Source organism: Pleurodeles waltl, chromosome 4_1 (assembly GCF_031143425.1).
Source record: "Pleurodeles waltl isolate 20211129_DDA chromosome 4_1, aPleWal1.hap1.20221129, whole genome shotgun sequence".
In the NCBI taxonomy this organism is placed as follows: Eukaryota; Metazoa; Chordata; class Amphibia; order Caudata; family Salamandridae; genus Pleurodeles; species Pleurodeles waltl.
In genome coordinates this window covers 675,727,550-675,748,428 of record NC_090442.1, presented here as the reverse complement: position 1 = coordinate 675,748,428, position 20,879 = coordinate 675,727,550, and the positions used below count along the sequence as shown (strand labels likewise).

At 41.2% G+C, this 20,879-nt stretch overlaps 1 protein-coding gene across 50 annotated transcripts in view; it reads left to right on the top strand.

Moving 5' to 3' along the window:
* Positions 1-20,879, top strand: part of CELF2 (CUGBP Elav-like family member 2) — a 986,198-nt gene that overhangs the window by 856,204 nt on the left and 109,115 nt on the right. For all 50 annotated transcript variants that reach the window (XM_069229233.1, XM_069229249.1, XM_069229230.1 and 47 more), the window contains 3 exons: positions 2,428-2,507; positions 11,934-12,092; positions 14,802-14,865. In XM_069229233.1, the coding sequence (XP_069085334.1) occupies positions 2,428-2,507; positions 11,934-12,092; positions 14,802-14,865 (303 nt within the window). The remainder of the gene's footprint in view (positions 1-2,427; positions 2,508-11,933; positions 12,093-14,801; positions 14,866-20,879) is intronic.

Below are 20,879 nucleotides of genomic sequence, written 5' to 3'. Positions count from 1 at the left end.
GTTGCTGCAGCAGTACATAGTTTACAGAGTTAATCTGTGTTTTTTAAAAGTGCATTACAGACATAAGCTAGGTGTAACGTTTGCTAAATCCAAACTGTTGCCCTGTGATGCCCCCTGCTACCTAATAACCGAAGCAGTGTGGTTGAAAGTGGCAAGTTAATTAGGTTAGGTCACATAACAGCTGTCATTGTGGATGTCACTCACTTGGGGTTTGCTGTCCAGAACAGCAGCACTGCCTCAAAGTACCATTTCCCCCGTTACTGGCCTCTAGATCTTAATCCCTCCCCCACCAGCGCCTTGAGACCCTCACGGGTGAGTAGCGCACTCTACACATTTTTTGATTGATTGATTGATTGAATCTGCAGTTTCTTTATTTTTGTCAACACATTTCAGAGATGTCAGCATTTTGAGCTAAGAAAATCTTAGCATATTTTATTCAGGCACCACCCCCCTGCATTGGATGAAGCTTCAGCCTCCTTAGAGACCAGGCTTTTTGATGACGCTATAATTGTGCACAGGAATGTATCAGTGTATTCTTGACTTAAATGGTTTTGCAAGCTCTAGGGTATAGGTTTCATTAATAGGGAAGCTCCTTAATGTGGTTTCTCTTCTTATCACCAAGGCAGAAGCAGGTCTGCGATACTGTCTGCCAAGGTGATGCTCTACCTGCAGGACGGGTTGTGAGGAGAGCTATTTAGTACAGAACTGTTCTCTTGGGCACATGAAACCAGAAGTTTCAAGAATGTAGTCCATCCTCAACTTTGATCCAATGTGTGCTCCTTGGCAGAGTTTTATTAGAGCATATGCTTCGGCAGAATCCAGTACAATTGGACTTACAAATGGCCATTCAGAAACAACTTTTTAAATGAGGTGAAAAATCAGGGTTTTGGCTCGTATGACATTTCCGTTCACTTGGAATGGCCAGATTTTTCAAACTGCGTTGATCACATTAAAGTGCCTCCTAGCCAAGCAGTGCCAAATCTGATCTTAGTAGGCCAAAGTGATGTCTAAATCTTTCAAGTGATGAGTTGCCTTAAAATCTAAATGATGTTTATTACCCTGCGGCTAAGGAGAAGCACAACTCTAAATTATGTCGCACACAGTTGCGCTATAGCACAACTTTCCAGGCCGCGATCATTTTCACAGACCACATCTCTTGCAGATGCCTTTCGCGCCCTTGCTAACAGCAATGTACTGTCGAACAGCTGTATTACTAAGTAAGCATTGCATTGTGCAGGCACTCATAAAGTTGGCGAGCTAACGTATTAGGTTCGGCAGCATTAAAGTTGTTTAATTTGATACTGAATGCCTTTAAATTCACATTTATCCTTTAAAACCTACTGAAGAGACAACTCTAGCTGCTAATGGCGGGCATATCCTATTGCACAAAGACACAATTATCTTGCTGTTTGCACTGAAGAGCCACATTGCAAGGTTGATCTGTCAGTGGGCAGCTCTGGTTTAATTTCTGGAATCTGTTTGGCATAGTTCAGGGAATCTGGACCTGCCAGTCATGTCGCTTATAAAGGGACTGTCTAGACTGATACTGTTTGTTTATGGAACATGTTCTTGTCTTTTTTCCAACTTTATGTTTTCTATGTTGGTTGCATTGTTTCTAAACAGAATTAATATAGCGTTGTCCTGTATTCACGTGGTTCAGCCCAGATTGGTTTCTTTACTTACTCGCAGAGGTAGGTTGGCACCTGGTGTGCTGTCGCTCTGGTGTGATGTCACAGTGAGGCAGGCGCTAGTGATGTTACACTGCGGGCTGCATCAACTACAATTACGGCAGAGGGCACTCTAAGGGCAAATTCACACGGAGATGGGCACACACAGAGCAGAATAACACTTTGACCCAAATGAAGGAGAATCCCACTGAAGCGCCAAATTTGTTTCTCAAAATAAAAAATAAAAACGGTTAGGCGGGCCTTTCAGAGGATTTCATGAAACGCATTGCTGGCGTAATTCTGATTTAACAGCGCTGCTGAAGAGAGCAAACGTGTATCGAGTGTATTGGAATGTAGCACTGGGTTCTGTGTGTTTACCAATGATAAAACTGTTTTTAAATGTTGTAAATTGAAAACATACGTTTAACCAAATTTGTGTGATATTTGTACAAAACCGAACATGTTAAGTTGAATGATTTAAAAAAAGTATGACCTCTATAAACCAACCCTGTGGCTGAAAAGAACACTTCCCCGTTTTGTTTTTCTTTCATCTATGGTCGGATTAGCAAGTCAGCACTGTGAGTACCAAACCACAAACATTTCAGGAGTTGTTTTATTTTCATGTACTACTACTGAGAACAGTGTCGTCTTGTGGCCGTTCTCGTAGACTGTGTTGGTTTAACAAGCGTCCAACCCTTTTGTCTTGTTGTTTTTTTGTCTTTCCTGCTCCCCTGTCCCCCCCTTGTCCCCCCCTCCACAGGCTGTGCGTTTGTCACATTTTCTACAAGGGCAATGGCACAGAATGCAATCAAAGCCATGCACCAGTCTCAGACCATGGAGGTACTGTATCATCTGCCCTTTTTTTGTTTTCGTTTTCTTTGTGCAAATGATCAGGGATGGTAAAGCCATACTCTCTCCTGTACAAATCACTTGTAGGACAATCACAGCTCACAGATGGACACGTCCTGCCCCAGCACTCTCTGAGAGCCTATCCTTAGGACATAGGGTCTGATGTAGAGTTCGGCTGATGGGTTACTCCATCGCAAATGAGATGTATATCCCTCCGCCAAAATATAAATCCCTTTATTCCCCATGGGATTTATATTTCAGGGGACCGAATATCCGACACCGTTGTGACGGAATAACCCATCCGCTGAAATCTATATCCGACCCATAGTCCTGATTGTTCCCTCAGCCCTGCCCCATGACCAAACTAAATACCTCAACCTCAGAAAAACGACTGATTTCCCAAAATAATCCCTTACCTCCTAACAATAACGAGGACACACAATAAGTGAGATTTGGACAGGTGAACTTTTCTTGACGGCCTCCTACTTCTTGGGGAACAAATAGGAAATTGAGGTGGGGAGGCATAACCCATTAAAACCAGGTGGGAGAGAACAGTCACATCCATCCTATTCATGCATTTAATTGCTACATTAAAATACTAACCCTGCTTTAGCTTAAAAGAACGGAAAACAAAGGTGCAACCTGAGCAGTTCTGATCACATAATTGTATCCCTGCCTCAAGCACCGACAATAGTTTTCTGCATGAAAAGGGTCTAGTCACTTGTCCACCCACAACTACTACATATTTCTTTAAACTGAGTAGAGAAAAAAGTTAATGAGATTTCTTCTACTTGATGAGTGCAGTAGATCCGTTAAAAAAATGTCCAGGATTTTTTCCAAAGTGATGCAGGCACATGGTCAGGAGCCATCTCTGGTAATCGCAAATTACTTAGCGGGCCATCCAATTTCCCAGGTCCAAAAGAATTTACGTTCCATGACTACATTGAGATTATGGCTTTAAAGGTGACAAATTGTGGGATGGGTGAGGCGGGATAATGGGACCAAAAAAGTATGGGAATTAGCACCTGGACGATGGTTTTATCCTTTCAAAACCGTCTGTGATTTTGTCATAGTCTCTCAGAATTTTGCACAGAAAACATCACAGGAGTGACGAGCTTTCACTCATCTTGGACTGTCCAATTTGTGATCATTTCAGCATGCATGTTCTACTATGTTGTGTAAATTGTATATCTGTGTATGGATAACCTTGTTCAGCAGTGATTTGTGATGTTTTGTGCAGTGTTTTTGGAAATCAAAGCCTTTTCAGTTATGTATTTTATTTATTTCCCCCTTCTCATTCATTGTTGCCAATGCTTGTAGCCACCCAGAGCATGTTGGGCGCCTACGTCACCATCACAGCTTCCTGTTTAGGTTTTGTTGCTTTGTGTAACGAGTGCATGAGCAGAATATGGCGATATTCCTGGTTCAGTCGTTTTCATTGGTAGCAGTGTTTGCATTGCAAGTCCATTGTCTCTGCCAGCATTAAGTAGGCCAAGGGCTCATATATTTCCCACATCATACAACGTTTTTTTCCCTTTCAGTGTGAGTTTTTTCCCCTCGATTACAGTATTGGAAGCGTCATTAGCAATGGTGATTGCACACAGTGGAAATAATTTGATTTGCTCTTTTTAAATGAACTGAATCAAAAACCTCAAGTGCACTATTTCAACTTGAGATTCCAGCATACATAATCTTGCCTGATATACAGTTTTAAAAAGCACTAACCTGCTTCCAGGTCACTGTGACTACAATTTATTCCAGAAAGTGTAGACAGGAGTCCTTCCTCTGTCGAAGTCTAGCACCAACATATCAGACATCCGTGGCAAAGGAGCTTTGCGATATAATGCTGCATGGTCACCATCTTCTAGATCTATGAACCACAGACTGGGAGGAAGGACAAATGAAGAATAGCTTGTCATTACATCAGTTGTGAATACTGTGGGAGTACTTTAGAGCGTAGAACATCCTGAAGATGTGCTAGTTGCCAGTCAAAAGGAAGGGAGGGTGGAGACATGAGTTGATGTCCATAGGAAATAACGAAGCACAAGCAACACACTAAGAAATTCGATGTCTGGGAGCCCATCGCAGACACCAGCCAGGTCAGTTATGAAGAGCAGAAGCTTCATCATAAAGTTTGTCACATTTGTGGGACAGGGTTTCTTCACGTCCTTTTAAATTTCAAGCCCCACAACCTTGTGGTGAACTAAGGCCCATATTTATACTTTTTTAGCGCTGCATTTGCATCATTTTTTTACGCAAAAACGTGCAACATACAATTGTATTTTGTAAGTTTGCGCCATTTTTGCGTCAAAAAGTTGTGCAAATGCGGTGCTAGAAAAGTATAAATATGGGCCTAAGTGTGCTCTGCTACCTCTCCTCAGTTCAAACCTTTGGTTCCACCTTTTATTCTGAACAATTCAGGAAAATAGTTCTACTGTTTCTTCATAAGTTCACAGAAAACACAATGAGAAAAAACGAATTATTAACCAGAACTTGAGTACATACATCAAATAATATGTGTCTGATTGGCTGCAGAAGAATGGTTTAACACCCTCGTAAAATGAAAAGACCCATGTTCATCTACTACAACCTCCATTTATTCATATGTATTACTTTCTTTTTAAATGTAGGAAATAGAGACCCGATAAGATCATTCTCACTACACATGGCCAATGCATTCCTAGCATAACTATTTCAATAACAATATCTTCCTAGTCTAAGTGATGAATGGGACTTCTTATTCTAACCTGACCATGACCATTAAGCTGATCTGATCTCATCAGTCTAATGGTTATTTGATCTAAGCATAGTATTGCCTGCTTGTTCCACTTTACTCAATGGTATTGGCTTATCTGGACCTAATGATCTCTTGGTTTAACTAAAACAGTGCCTTTTTACTGAAACAGAGACAATGAGGCTTTGGTCTAACAAAGTCAATGTCGACTTTATTTCATTCACTCACCTATTCACTAACTGGTCAATTGACACCTTATATTACTTACCAGTACCAAAAATCAACTTGTGTCACTGGGTTAATGTCTTCTTGGTTTAAAGTAGCCAAGGAGCTCATTCTCCAACTGACTTAATAGTAGACATCATTGTGATCCTCTCAATGTGAGCTACAAAGGTCACCTTTTGCGAAGCAGTAGTTGTCCAGACTTCTTACAACAAGAATTCTAAAAGACATATTTACCACACACATAATATGATATCCTGTCTCTCACAGAAATCTGGAGAATGCATCCATGAAGAAGAGATGGTGCCCAAAGTTCTGCACAGGTGAAAGCAGAAGGAAACATTAAAAAGGGATTGATACAGCACCAGTCAGGGACTTCCCTCAGTCCTAAAGGACCAAGAGGCAGAACAGACTGTGCCTTGTGCTTCAATTTGCTGTGCCTTACGTTTGACTTTTAAACAAAGTTGTAAACAACTCAGCAATAACAGGCTATGTCTTCACAGCACCCAACAATGCTTCCTAACCAGCTACAGTCCTAGAGCTACATGAAGAAAGTAAGGAACAATGGACACTCATAGGAAAATACGTGATTAATGAATATTGCTTATTATTTGTGCATTGTGCAGTGCAGATATAAAAACTACTGCCAAAAGAAGTAGTACGCACTGCTGTTCAACTTGTCAATTGTAACCTATTACTCAATAGCCACCATTTAATATGCATATCGCGAGAGAACGAAAGATAGCAGTGGGCACAGAGAGAGAAGACAGAGCGAAATAAGATAGGAAAAATCTGATTTATATTCAACTCACTTTCCTGTGGAAAGCCCTTCCAGAGCTGCATTAATACTTTGTCATTCCTCTGGAAAGTTGACTTTTCAGAGCTAATATGAACACCGGACACCCGAGAATCCCAATAATGCCCCTTGGCATTTTTGATTTCTTGGCTAATGAAAAAAAATTGACTTTTGAAATGGAAGGTTATATATTACGCAATCGGGTTTCAACTGCGCCGGTGGAGCCCCTTTCACAGATTTCATTATTTTCAGTTCTTTGGCACACATCATTGACTAAGATAGATTTTTAACATGCCCCTAGAACTCGGATGATGAGAATGTAAACGCTCAGAAGAATAAAGTCCCCCCGGCAATAATGACTTTTCATATTCTCCTCAGTGTTCCGCTCTCAAGCAATTAATAGTGAAGGATTCATGGTGGCTCTCATTTTCCAATTGAATGCCACGTTTGTGAACGGAGAAATAGTGAGGCAAGTGCAGGTGTTGGAGAGTTTGCAGTATTGTGTTTTAAGCTTCCTTCAAATTTCGTACTCAAAAGCACTTAGGTACCTATTTCAATTTCAAGGGTGATTTCTTATAAATAGTCGAAGACCAGGGAACTGTACATTTTACCCACTTGGCTGCAGCCCTTTGGAATCGTGGCCCAGTTTAGCTCTAGACACGAGCGGGTGAAACTGAATAGTGATCCAGCGTTCAGGAACATGCACAGACCCGGTGCCCTCAAGGGCCCACCCTAGAGGTGCGGCCATTTCATTTGAAGCACGGAGATAGTGAAGCTATTGCACTAGTCTGAGAACTGAAAATGTCCTAAGGAGGGCAAAAAAAAACGTGTTTTATGGAGGCCCTAGAATGTCTTGGTAATGGTGTCATTTAACCAAATCACCAAGTTAGCAAAGAGTTTTCAGATGCTCTTTGATGTTGATAATGAGCGCTTCATGAATCGCATCAGCAGTTCCCAAGGCCTGTAATTACCAGTTGCTGCCGTTACTAGGCGCGGGTGAAATTCGTTACACTGACGTAATCCTATGTAATTTTGACACAATTTCACTTATGGAAAATTCGTTGAAATTACACTATTTCGGCACGTCATGGAATTACCAGTTGCGACAAAATATTTTAGTGCATCCTCACTGGAACAACGTGAACCACCACAACCTGAGAAACTGTTTACGGGGATTGTGTTTTTGTGGTACTTCTGTAGCACAAAATCTGCCTTTCTCCCTAAACTTGTCATTCAACCTAATGGAAACAATCTTACTCGCCACAAAATCATAGCCTAGACAGGAGTCAAACCTCCAACCTGTAGAAGTCGTAGCTGGAGCTACTACACATGTAACTCACTTGCATCACTTAATATTTCATTTGCCTGCTTCTAGATCTGATAACATCAGGACTAGGATTTAGAGCATGCACGTCCATGAGGTACCTCAAAGTTCAGGTCTGTTCTCCTGCTAACATTCATTCAGACTGGAATAGGTGCTGTGACTCTACAATAGCCCCCTGTGGAGTAACAACAGGTCTGAAGCATTTACAGTGGACTGGAGGAATATATGAAATAAATACTAATCCCTATGGCAGCTGGTAAACCTGGAGAGTGGCCTTGTAGCAAAAGTCTAACATCTCTTATGGATTACGTCCACTCTTTTAAAATAGTGTACGCCTTCCACACTGCTTTCTTAATTTCCATTATACTTTGCTTTTAAATGTGACACCAGTTATTTCATGGTGTTTATTGCTATAGAGTTCTGAAAAATTAATTTACATTCCATCACAAATTAAAAACTCTTGGCTTTTATACCAAACAGTTTATTGGATTACATGCTCATTTATGCATGCATGTGTACTGTATTTCTATAGCACAAACATAGTCAAAAGGTAGTGGATCACTGTGCATAGTCAAAGAAAATCATAAAGTCAACAAGTAAGAGGAGATTGGGCTGGCATGAGGATGATTAATGCACTGTGATGTAGTGTACTTTAAAGTGGTGAATCTTCAACTCTCCCATAAATAGGAGCAGCAGTGGGGCGGTCCTGAAGTATACAGGGATGTTGCTCAGATCATGGGTGCATCGATATGAAAGGTCTCCTGTCTTTTTTTCAAAAGTTTTACACTTCAAAGTCTACACTTTTATAGTGTCCTTGCTGCATAAGCACTGAGATATCCACCAGAGAAGTTGAGCTTCTCTGCAAGATAATCATGGGTGCCAGTTGTGATATCTTTATGAATGATGCAGCAGGTTTTGTAGGTGGTGTGGGCCAGCAGGGGAGCCAGTGGAGCCCCTTGAGGAGGGGATGATGTGATCATATCTCTTCAGGCCCAGGATAACACATGGTGCAGCATGTAAAATGCCCCCAAGGGGTGACATTGTGGCATCTGGGAGGCAACGGAGTTGGGCATTACAACCATCCAGGCGAAAGAGTATGAGCACTTGAACAGCAGTTCTGGAGCTTTCTAGAAGAAATGGTTTGACTTCCTGATTACCAGGTCATCTTTGTTTTTTTTGGCAATGTGTTCCTTGAGGATAAGATTGGTGTCCAGGGTTAACTTGCCATTCAGTGAAAATTAGGGTTCAAAACTGTCAAGGGTTATGTGATTGAGCCAGGTTTGGTCTGTATATTATGTAGTGTTCCTGGCAAATTACAGTATTTCGTCTTGGTTGGTTGATCTTCAGATAGACGCTGGACATCTAACTCTGGCTGATGTGCTAGGACTATTTGAGGCATTGGATGTCTGAAGCAGAGGAGACGTTAACATAGATTTATGTATCATCAGCATATTGGTGAATCTTGATGCTCTTGTTTATAAGTAGAACACCAAGTGGCTCCATGTAGGGACTGAAGATGACAGGAGACAGTTAGGTACTTTTGTGGACTGCACAGGTGACAGGGATCTTCTGTGACCTAGATGTGCCAATGTGAATAAACTAGTGTCCATTAAAAGTTTGGAGGAAAACCAGTGAAGTATATTGCTGATGAATCCCATTAAAGACTTCAAGGTGGCTGTGTCGAAGGCAGCTCTAGAGGAGCAGCAATGTCAGCAGGCAGGGATCATCTTCATCTGTAGTTGGATTTGCAGTGTTGCAGTTTCCATGCTGCAGGGTGAGCAGACTAGTAGTTGTGGAAGATGGTTAGCAATGATTTGTTTTTGAAGTTGAACATAGACTACCTTTTCCATGATCTTCCCAATGAGCAGCAAGTGAGTGATGGGGCGGTAGTTGGCAGGGTCATCAGGTTTTAGTGCAGGATTATTTAGGGGTGGGGAGCGCTGCCCTTTCCTGAGAGGTTCTGGCAAGATGCCTTGGATGAGGGAGGCATTGACAATGATGAGCAGGGGTAAGAGAGCATCTCTAGAGAGAACTTTGATGAAGGACAATAGTAAGACATCATCTTCATAAGAAGTGGCTTTAAAGGACGTCAGCAAGATCTGGGAGAGCTAGGATTTTGAAGGCTGACCATCATGGATTCTACGGGAAGGGGTGGATGTGGAGACTGAAACATGCTTGCATCAGTGATGTGCTTTTGTATATACTGTATTTAATAAGAGGTTGATGATACTGCATTTACATGTGGCATGATCAATAGGTGGATCCGACAAGGGGATAATGCAGTCTTGATCAGCATTCTGCTACTGTTTGTGGCTTTATTGATAGTGTCATTATAGTAATTTGCTTCGACTGATGTGGTGGGCTTGTCTGTATGTTGAGCCGAGCGGCTTGAGTATCAAGAGGTCTCTGGGCGGTCTGTGTTTCTTCCATTTTCTTTCCTGTCTGCAAATTTTTTGTTTATTGTCAGCAAGGTCTTTAGAGTATTGGGGCTGGAATGTTCACATAGCTTTCCAAAAAATAACTGAAGTTGTTGGAAGGGTGTTGGCATCAGACGTGGAGTTGATAAGGTGAGACATGATTTCAAGCTTTAGGTTGTCTATGGATAAGTCTCTAAAGGTTTGATCTTTCTTTTACATTGGCCTTGGTTTGTTGCCCCATTAATAGCTCTAGGATTCACACACTTCAGTTTGATTATGAGCATTTTTCTTTTTCTTCCCTGACATCCAAAAGGGTGATATAAATTGAAACACCCAAATGGGACTGTGTGATACTTTCCTGAAGAATGTTATCCTTGAAAGGTGATGATACAAAAACTAGGATTCACTTTGAGTCCTGTATGATAGGTCAGTGGATCATAAACAATATTCAATTAAATCTTGGAAAACGATGTTGGACAAAACTGGGTGCTCCATTTCCCATTCTCTTCACCAATAAAATAACAACTTGCAATTACAGGCCCATTCCTGAATCCCTTTTCTGAAGGTTACCTTTAAAATGTCTGGAATGTCAATTTTTCTATGCTTAGAAGGCATTCCAAAGAACTCCAAATTATACAAGACTACAATCCTAAGTCATTAAAAATTTTGGGCTGCACAGCCTCTAGGACTCCTGTCCATCACCCCATTCTCTTCTCTGTGGAAACAAATTGAGACCACAGTCAAATAACTCAGGGCCACTTCTAAAAATGGAAATAGCAAATTGCCAGAGTCATTCTTGTTACTAAATGTAAAATGGCAGAATGGAGCACTGCTGAAAAGTCCCTATCCAACACCCCAGGCAGGTAAGTGAATACAATACCTTCAACTTTGACTACCAAAACTCTTCTCTGAACAAATAACCCCTTCACTAGAAATATGTTGGAGAGAGTGAGAAAGAAACATAGTTTACCATCTACGCTGCAAAATGCCACCATCATGGTGGGAAGTAGTGTAGGAAATATTATGGCATTGCCCAGGCTGACAAGTAAGTTGGTGTGTATATTCAATTAGAACATTGGAATGTTGGGCGCTCCATTGAAAACAATGGAATGCTTCGAGCCTCTAATGGCCAACAGAAGTGCGGAGCTCCAACTTTCCAGTGTTGTTCACAGCTGCTGCTGTGAACAAGGGACTCACAGAGCTCGAGGGGATTTCAACCCATTGGGCTCTGTGAGGCCTTTGTTTTATTTATTAAAACGTTCTGCCCTCTAGTGGTGGAATGTTCTTATAGCCTTTTGTAGCTGGGCTATAGTGGCATTAAAGTCCTGCTCCCTTGTTAAAGGCCCTCACCTTCAGCTCGGGCCTTTAAGATTGTAGCGGGCCTTTAATGGCAGGTATTGCCCACTAAGGCAGGCTATAAGGCTGTCTAAATTCTGTTCCATTGTTATGGCTGAGCATTTTCCTATACAAGGAGAAAATCAGTGTTTAATTTTATTTTTATAAGAAACATTTTTCTTTTTGGAAATAACAATACTAAGGAATACAGATTCTCGCTCAGGTACATAGAGTGCATGTATTAAGTCAATCTGTACCCACAGCCCGCACCCGATCCCTTCCAAAATGTATCAACAGGTGGATATGTCAGTGCCATTTTCCAGTGTTTACATTTAAGACTAATCTGAGCCAAGCCAGGCTTTAGTTGGGAAGCATGTGCAAACCCATGCCTTAGTCTTTAGCAACATTGTCTATTTTTAATTTTATGATTTTTGCAACTATCTTAAAAGATTAAATAAATGTGAAATAATTACAGATGGATCAACGTAGTTGAGTTCCATGAGAAACGTGCCGAATGTTCAGGTGTGAGTAATGACATGAACACAAAATGTGCTTTATTATCCCCATTTTCTGATCTGTCCAATCTTAGGGCTGCTCTTCGCCAATAGTGGTGAAGTTTGCAGATACCCAAAAGGATAAAGAGCAGAGGCGCATGCAGCAGCAACTGGCCCAGCAAATGCAGCAACTCAACACTGCCACCTGGGGGAACCTCACGGGCCTCGGCGGACTCACACCGCAGTATTTGGCTGTAAGTATTCCTAAGAGGACTGAGTTTAGTTAAGCAGGGAGTTGGGCCTTGGCTCATCATTTTCAACAACACTAAGCACGATTTCTCATCTTGCAGTAATGAGTGGTCTGTTCATGAATGTATGTAGACCATCTAGCCCAGGGTTCTGCAAAGTCGGTCCGGGAGAGCCGGGTCCATGCCAGATTTTCATCATATCCACATTTAGAAACAAGATGTTTCAGAAATCTCCATATTTTCTAAATGTGGATGTGCTAAAAATCTGGCATGGACCCGGCTCTCCAGGACTGACTTTTCAGAACCCTGATCTAGCCTATCAGAGGGTGTGCTGCATGACTCTTTCTATAGTGAAAGCTCTTCTCATGTTCAATAGCTTCAATTTAGAGTCATGTAGTTTAATAGTGGTTAGGTTACAAAGAGGTGAGCTCCTGGATTCCACGGTATTATGTAGCACAGATCATGTCACTCTTTAGGAAAATAATATGAAACTCTTGAACACCAATCCCCTGTTTTGTCACCCACCTGTGTAGCCTTTTGCAGGAATGATGTATGAAAGATTTTACAAAGCAGGCAGGATGCCCAGCTACCTGAGCGCTTTGACTGGATGCCCAGGTAAACGTTTTCAAATGATTTTGTTGGTACATCACAGCACTTTCTGTCTTCTGTCACTCAGTAGTACTGATGCCAAACGTCCTGGTCAGGAGAAGTTGTTTACAAAACCTCTGAGGAACCGAGAAAGGCTACATGTATCACAATAACCTTTGTTGCTTGGTTCCATAAAAGAAATAAAGGAATACGAAAGTGACCAAGAAAAATACAGCTGAGGTTCATGTCACACAGAAGGCTAATCAGAAAATGTTTTGAGCTGATCAAGAGAAGCGATATCTCACCACAAACACTATGGGTGGCAATTGACTCTTTCCAGCTTGCAAATTTCTGAGGCTTTTCCCAACCATGTTTTAGAAAGATATGCATACCTAATTTTTAGAAAGTTGCAGAGACGACAATTCCATAAGTGCTTACTGAACTCACAGGGGTGAGGCAAACAAAGGCCTACATAGACCTGACATGCAAGGGGCTGACTCTGAGTACTGTGGCATATTTAAATCCATCTGCCTTGGAAAGTTGGACCTTTGTTCTCAGAGTTCAGGTTGCAGATTGCTTGGGTGGACTAATTCCCTCTCTGAAGATGATTTATTCCCTTGCGATTTTCTTTTAACATGGTATGAAAAGTATTGTGTGTTATTTACTAAGCACATCAATTGTGTTACTGGACCCTTGTTGCCGATGTTCCCATTGCTCACTGCTTAACCTCTATATGTTAACAGAACCAACTGAAACTGTCAGTGATAGCCAGAGTGAGAGTTTAAGCTAATCTCTGTAACTGAGAGCAAAAGGTAATTTACTATCTTCCAGCCAGATTTTTTCACCATTCGTGTTGGTTAATATATGTGTCCGCAGCTTCTTCTTTGCATGAAGGTAAACAATTTTGATGTGTTTCATAATAACTACACACAAAAATGTCATATATTTGACAACAGAATGCATTTTCTGTGATGTAGACTGTTTGTGGGCAGTTAACGTATTTCTTCCCCTAAATCGTCCAATGACAGACCACGAGTGCTTATTTTGAGCCGGTAGTTGCAGCACTCGTTTTGGAGGACCGGCACTTATTTTTCCTCATCAGACTTGAGGCAGTGCAATAGAGGATAAAAAGGGAGAGGGGCTGGAGAGAAAGTACTTAAACTGCGACATGAGAAAGAATGAACATGCAGGAGTTGGGTAAAGGGGCGGATAGTGTCTGGTGGTGGAGGCATGAGGTGGAACCAAACCTATACGGTCGTGGTATTCTGAACTACTACCTTCGGTGGCATTGGCTGCAGACTTTCAAGCAAAACATTAAGCCCCTGCACTTACTCTTGTACAAATTAAGCAGTGCACACCAGGCAACTCCTGTAGAAGTGCTGTCTCAGTGACAAATCTCGGGGGAAATCAGAACCGATTACAATCGCACCACACGTGTGCCAGAACCTCCGATTGCGTGGTGGTTTTGAGAGGGCTTGGGTGAAGGCACCAGATATGTGCCAGAACCTGTGAATGGGTGGTGGTCTCGAAGGAGGTTTGGTGAAGACTCCACACCTGTGCCAGAACGTCTGATGGGGTGGTGGTCTCGAAGGAGGTTGGGTGAAGACTCCACACCTGTGCCAGAACGTCTGATGGGGTGGTGGTCTCGAGTGGGGTTCGATGAAAACTGGCCATGGCTACTACTCACAAATATGCCTCCAGATCTCCTACGAAGAAAGCTTTCCATTAAAAAATGTCTCTATTCCAGTGTGTAACTGAGCAGCTACCAGGCAGGCGCTGGCCCTGATTGACAGGGATGAGTTATAGTTACTCTCGGGCTACAAAGGACTACAATTAGTCACGCTATGTTGCTTTAAATAGATTTAACACCTGGCTGGTAAAAAACGGAAATTGATTAATTGTTTTAAGGCAGCAATGTTATTGAGTTCCCCCAATGTGTGTGCGCACGTGTGTGTGTTTCTTAATAGAGATTAGACATTAATAGGGATTTACAGCTTGTCCTCTGGGGATGTTGAGCCCATCAACATGATATCAATGTTCAGGAGAGGCAAAAAAGCAAGAAGTGTAATTTAGTGATTAATGGGCCCTGCTATTGACACTTCCTTCTACCTTTCTGTTTCCTTTCAGCTTCTGCAGCAAGCAACTTCATCCAGCAACCTGGGTGCCTTCAGCGGCATCCAGCAAATGGCTGGTGAGTGGAAGAAACATAAGACGTTATTGTAATTTGTTCCTTTTCGCCTGACCCTCAAGCTTTTTTGTGTGTGTAATTGTGTGCTGGAGGGATGAGATGTCATCACTGCAACCCCCGCTCAACCTTGTATGCCGTCTCTATTTACACATGTGAAAAATGGTGCATCCCCCTCTGAGAATTGTGCAATTACAGTTCTGCATTAGTTTGTGTTTCCTTGGTCACAGATACCTTTCTTGGGGCATCCAGTTGACAATAGTTTGTGTGATTTCCCACCACCATCCTTTTTTTCAATGTAGTTTCAGTCCTAGTGAATTTCCGTGAGTTTCTTACACAAAGACTATTAAATGCCCAGATGAAGAGAAAGATATGTCTATATTGGGTTTGCAATAGATCTGTCCTATAACAATTCTGTAGGAATTCCTACAGGAAAATAGTATTATGTACTAGATTAGTAATAGGGCATTAAGAAGTAACATAAACCACTACGAAAACCGGTGCAACCAGTAATTCATACTAGCGTCCAATGGGAAATGGCCCTACAAATATCCTATAGATTTCCCAGAAAAACGTTGTTGTCCCCTAGCATTATTTTGAATGACTGTATAATAGTCTCCTAGGTGAGCCAGCAAGACAGCATCACATTCTCTACCTTACTCAGAGGTTTGTCCTTTATTTGATTGTTGATTTAGGTTTTTATGTGGCATTAACATACTAAATTGCAACTTCTTCAAAGGATTCTGGCAAGGAGAAGGGTGGCAGGCTTGCCCCCTCTTAAATTGCCTCATATGGCACCGCCACAACCTGCCCTTCTACCTGCTCAAACTGTCCTAGCTGCCCTCCCCAGCTTTTACCAGTGTCCTTTCCGATGTGTGCAGTCTTCCAGTTCTAATTTTCCACTTTAAATTGCCACTATATTCCCCGAATATTATGGATAAGGAAATCATAAACAGTGGCAACAGACATGGTTAGGGGAAATTGTACAGTAGCCATTTTCTCCAGTTGGAAGAGGGCAGTTCAACATTTGTAAACCTCTAGTTTGAAGCCATAAATTAGAGGCTTTTTAAATTGTTTCTCCTTTGAGTTCCTCAAACACCTCTAGTACAAAATGCTGCCATTTCACACTTGGCAGCTGGATACTGCCTTTGACAACTGCTGCCAGGTTGAAGTTAATTCCAACCAATTACAGTGTAATGCCCTACAGCCTCCTAAGCTTGGTGATATTGGAACAATATCCCCCCCACTTCTTAATACACAGTGCAGAGTAATTGAAATTGACCTCACTAAATGAAGTGGCCATCATTGGGCCTTGAGATCTATAAATGAGTTGTGCTGTCAGTATTTGATGTATTGTGATTTGCAAAAAAATGAATTTCAATCTATGCTGATGTTCTGGCTCCAGGGTTGTGAGGTCCATGAAGAAGGTTATGATAGAAGCAAAACACCCTGTCCCTGATTGATTTAAGTGAATAATGATTCATTATCCGTTCATGAGACGTCATGAGATATTTTGATTTCTGTTTCATTTGCATATCTACATATCTTCTTAAACAATCACAATACATATAGGGACAAGCAGCAAGAAGTAGCCTATGCCCCTCCTTGACCACTAGACCCAGGAGCCACTGCTCTCTTTTAGTATACTAGTCAAAACTAAGGAAACTACAGCCATCTTGGTCTATGCGCATTAGCTGCCCAGCATTCATGTAGGGGATCCTGATAAGGGCTATTCAACTTTTGGCGATTGTCTAACTAAAATATGAGACAACAGCAATCATTCTTGTCCGTCAACATAAGGATCTATATATCATGTTAGGCCATACTGTTTCTTTGGGAAACAAATAGTACTTCTAATTACTCATTCAGCGTACTTTCCTTTTAAAAATATTTGGCCATTTCACAATGCATACATGTGGCTTGCGTTATTAGTTCAAGGTATTCACAAAAGGAGAACTTGCACTCGCCACTCCATTTACAGATGTGCAATGTTACCCCACAGTGGTGTAACATTACAAATGGGTACACCTAATTTCAGAGGCTGGGAGTGGTACTTCAGCATAGGGATGGTGCCAAGTTTGGAAATATTTTCAAACAACTTTCTTTTACTCAGAAAATGGTCTGAGATGTACCCTTGTGAATGGAAGGTATATGCTCATTTCCTGAGTCTAAATATAAAGGACAAACTCCCAAAACGTGTATAGTAGGAGAAGGAGTTTTCCCCACGAGGCATTTTTTTCTGCATGGAGTTAAAAAAAGAGAAAATGTACAATTGCACAAATATGACGGCAATTACCCCTGTGCAAGTTCACGCTTTACACAAAGCTGATCATATTAAACTTCGGAGCACATAAAACACCCCGTGAGTACTTTGAATGCTGTTGTTTTGCAGAAGTACTTTTGAATACCTTTGTGAACTCCTGATACTCCAAATCTGCAGTGCACCCTTTCTAAGCCGAGTCGTGTATTCCACCATATATTCACTTTTTTAATACCTCCCTGCTATGTCATGACCGCATTATCGACTAGCAAAATATTATGATTGCAAGTATATGTAGGTAAGAATAGAGCTGGCTCTTTATTTATGTAACCTGGTGCGATATCATTAAGGTACCGAAATGTGTACTTAAGTCTAGAATCTTTACCTATATATATTCACATTCAGAACATTATGGTTGTTAATATTCTGGACACAGTAATATTTTGTCACTCGAACTGTCACATACAACTGAATCTGGCCCATTGAGTCACGTTGCAATAACCAAATCTACAGGGATCCTAATCAATAGCTTAACTGTTTTTGGATTTCCTTTCCTGCACCAGGGAGTGAGCATCAGCCCTCACAACTGTAATGTTACCCACTCATTATTTGTACCATGGGGGTAAGGATGTGGCATAACGGCCAGAACTGATGACCTTGGAAACAACTTGGAGTCTCAGCGCGGGCTCCACACCCTGTGATTCTGGACAAAAATAGTTTAATGTAACTGGTGTTCATGTAAAGCACTCCTATACTTTTGGGTCGAGGTAACACTATATAAACCTACAAAAAATACTGTATGTCTGAACAAATTCTGCACTCACCCCTTAATATGCATATAAAAGGCAATCAAACCCCATAAGTCTTATCTTGTGCACAAAATACACTCTGATTGAACTTTATTCATACCTATAGTACCTCTCCCCTCTTTTTCTGAAGATGCTGGCCCTTTTATGGCATCAAATAGCGGTAGAACGACTTCTCTAACATTATCTCTATTATAAGGTATCATGCTCTATCTCGGGTCTCAATGTATGCTCTCCTAACCTGGTGCCTTGTTCTAGGAAGTAGTTTCCATGAAAGAACATGGTTTTCTGTCTACACTACACTTACACTCCAGTCACCCAGAAGTTGGGAGAGTAGATGCATGGGCCAGCTCACACTCTCTTGTTGTACAGTGAGAAAGGTTACACCCAGATGGCATGTAAATAATCTATATGCACTCTATCGCCTTGCGTTTGTTATTGTTCAAATGATAGCTTTTCACTCCCTCTTCAGATAGCTTATGGTATTTATTTCTAGTTCAGCTATTTAAGTAGATTTACTTTTGACTTAATCTTAGCTCGGCAGGGAGGCTATTGTTATATCTCAGCCCTAGCGAGACAGAACTTCCTTAACCCAGGTAAGAGAACGTCAGTGGTTTTACTGTTGACGTCATAGTTTAGCCCGTCGAGCCTGCCTGCTGTTGCACTGCAGAAAAGGTGCTGAGAGCTCATAGACCAATGTTGTTCAAGTTGTAACAGCCAGCCCACAACAAGCTAATATTTATTAGATTGTTTACAATAATAATTGAATACTTGCCATGTAGGCTTTGTGAATTGCAAATGTAATTTAAATTATAAGGCAGCCACAGTAGCTTGTGCTTTAATTTTTTTTTTTTGATAAGTATTTATTGTATTTAAAATAAAGTTAAGTGTTGAATACCATTATTAAGACCTGGCAGTATAGTTTTGCATCCTAGCTGGGGAACACTGAATTATGTTAATCCACTGGAGATAAAAATGTACCCTATTAGCACATGGTTAAGCCTTTTGATGTCAGTTTATATGCTCTCCCTCCATGCTAGTTGTAGATGGACGCCATCTTGTTTTTTTCTGTTCATTGGCCTCCTTTTACCCATAGCCCCTTCAGTAACAATGTTTGAGGTGATGCTATAACCACAAGAGGTTCAAATAAAATCAGAACAATGCAAGCTCCAATTTGAATATCTGGCAGTGAAAGAGGAATTGAAAGCTTAGAATCCACAAAAGAGAAATTCTATTTCTTTCTCTTTAGCAAATGAGTGAAGTCCTCCTAAGAATTACATGTGGTGTCCCAATTGAACAGCTTTTTCTTCGCAGTGACGGGCATTTTGCAAATTGTACATGACATCAGGTTAAAAATTTGACCAAAACGTTAATTGTTCAGCTGCTCATGTGAATGGCCCATGCAGTATTTTTGGATTTTTTTAATTGGCCTGCAGCAACATCAACTAGCAGAACTAAGGCCCCAATATTTAAAATGACAACGTCCGTGCGTTTTTGCTTGAAATCTTTGAAACTAAAATACTGTAGTTTCTCTTTGTGTATACAAGGATCTTGAATTTGTGTATAGATTACACTGTTTAATCTTTTGATAAAGGGTTAGCAGTAGATTGTGTTTTGCACAAGTAATCACAGAGTGTGTGCCCTTTTTACTGTTGTGTTTTGAGACTAGTGATCTCTTGTGGTGCAGGCGTTTATTTTGTGGTTTTCCCCTTCATTGATCTCAGGGTATATTGAGTCTCGAAAAACGTAAGAGCTACGAGTTTAGTTCCTCACAGATTTTATGTGATGGGTTGTTACAGCCAGCTATTATTGCGCTGGCAGCTCCGGGTTATAAAAACCTTCCGCCTGGCAATCTAAAGTGGCCTGAAGATGAAAAGATCACTGGATTACGTTCTCTGCTGCAGACATGTTGGCTTTGGCATGTCTCCTAAGCTTTAAGCACATTTCCAAGCGAATGCCTTACTAGTGAAAAACATTGTTTTCTTGTGCATCCTTCAGTATGGCATGTCATGGATGAAGCGTGAAGGAAGAGTATTGTCATACTACCTTCCTCCTCGTCGCTACCTCTATGAAAAATAACTAAGCCAAGTCAGCATTAAACCCTATAGTTAATCAGTTTGTTGCTGTTGTATAATGTAATTATACCAATGAATAGCCATTATTACTACTCCACTTGTCATAATAGCAAAGGAAAAAATGTGTTTTTCAACATATAGTTTCACAGTGCCATTTCTAGGCACCGTACCAAATTTAGTGGTGCTTGATTCACCAGTTTGGAAGAACAGAATATGGAGTTAGTCTTGTCAGAAATACAATGTATGACCTGCAGGCCACAGGAGATGTCAGAGGCAACCATTTAATTTGCTGCGCCATCTTGCCAGACAAACGATCGTGTTTATTAAGGTCTTACCGGCGCATGATTGTCATTTGAAGCACATTAGTTAACCTAGAGGAATGATCAGGGTCCACCTTTAGTGCCCCTGATTCTTTTAGACCCGGATCTATTTCCCCCTTCGTTTCCAAGAGATTATGTGCTAGCTAAACATAAAAATAGGGAACAAATGTCAAGACACCTTGATGGAATTCACCACTCCATGCTGACCATGCTTTTCATTAGAAAATCTCTTGTTTAAAAGTGCAATGTGCATATGCCTTGTAATTTACATTTAGTTTTAGTACAGTGCTTTGATTCTCTAGTGTTGAAGTGCTTGCTTTCGAGGAGATAATTAATTCCTCTACAGCCCTCATTATGAGAGGCCTTGTATCTCTCGTGGGCCGGTAACAGCAATGCCCAGCCCCTTCTGAACTTTGAGATCCATATGAACACTGCAGATCTTTTAACTTTCACGAGATTTCGGCATCTTGAAAGCTGTTAAAATGGCTGGGTGAAAGTCCAGCTCAAGAACGAGAAATTACTAGGGGAATGAGACACAGAATAACCAATCCCTCTGTAA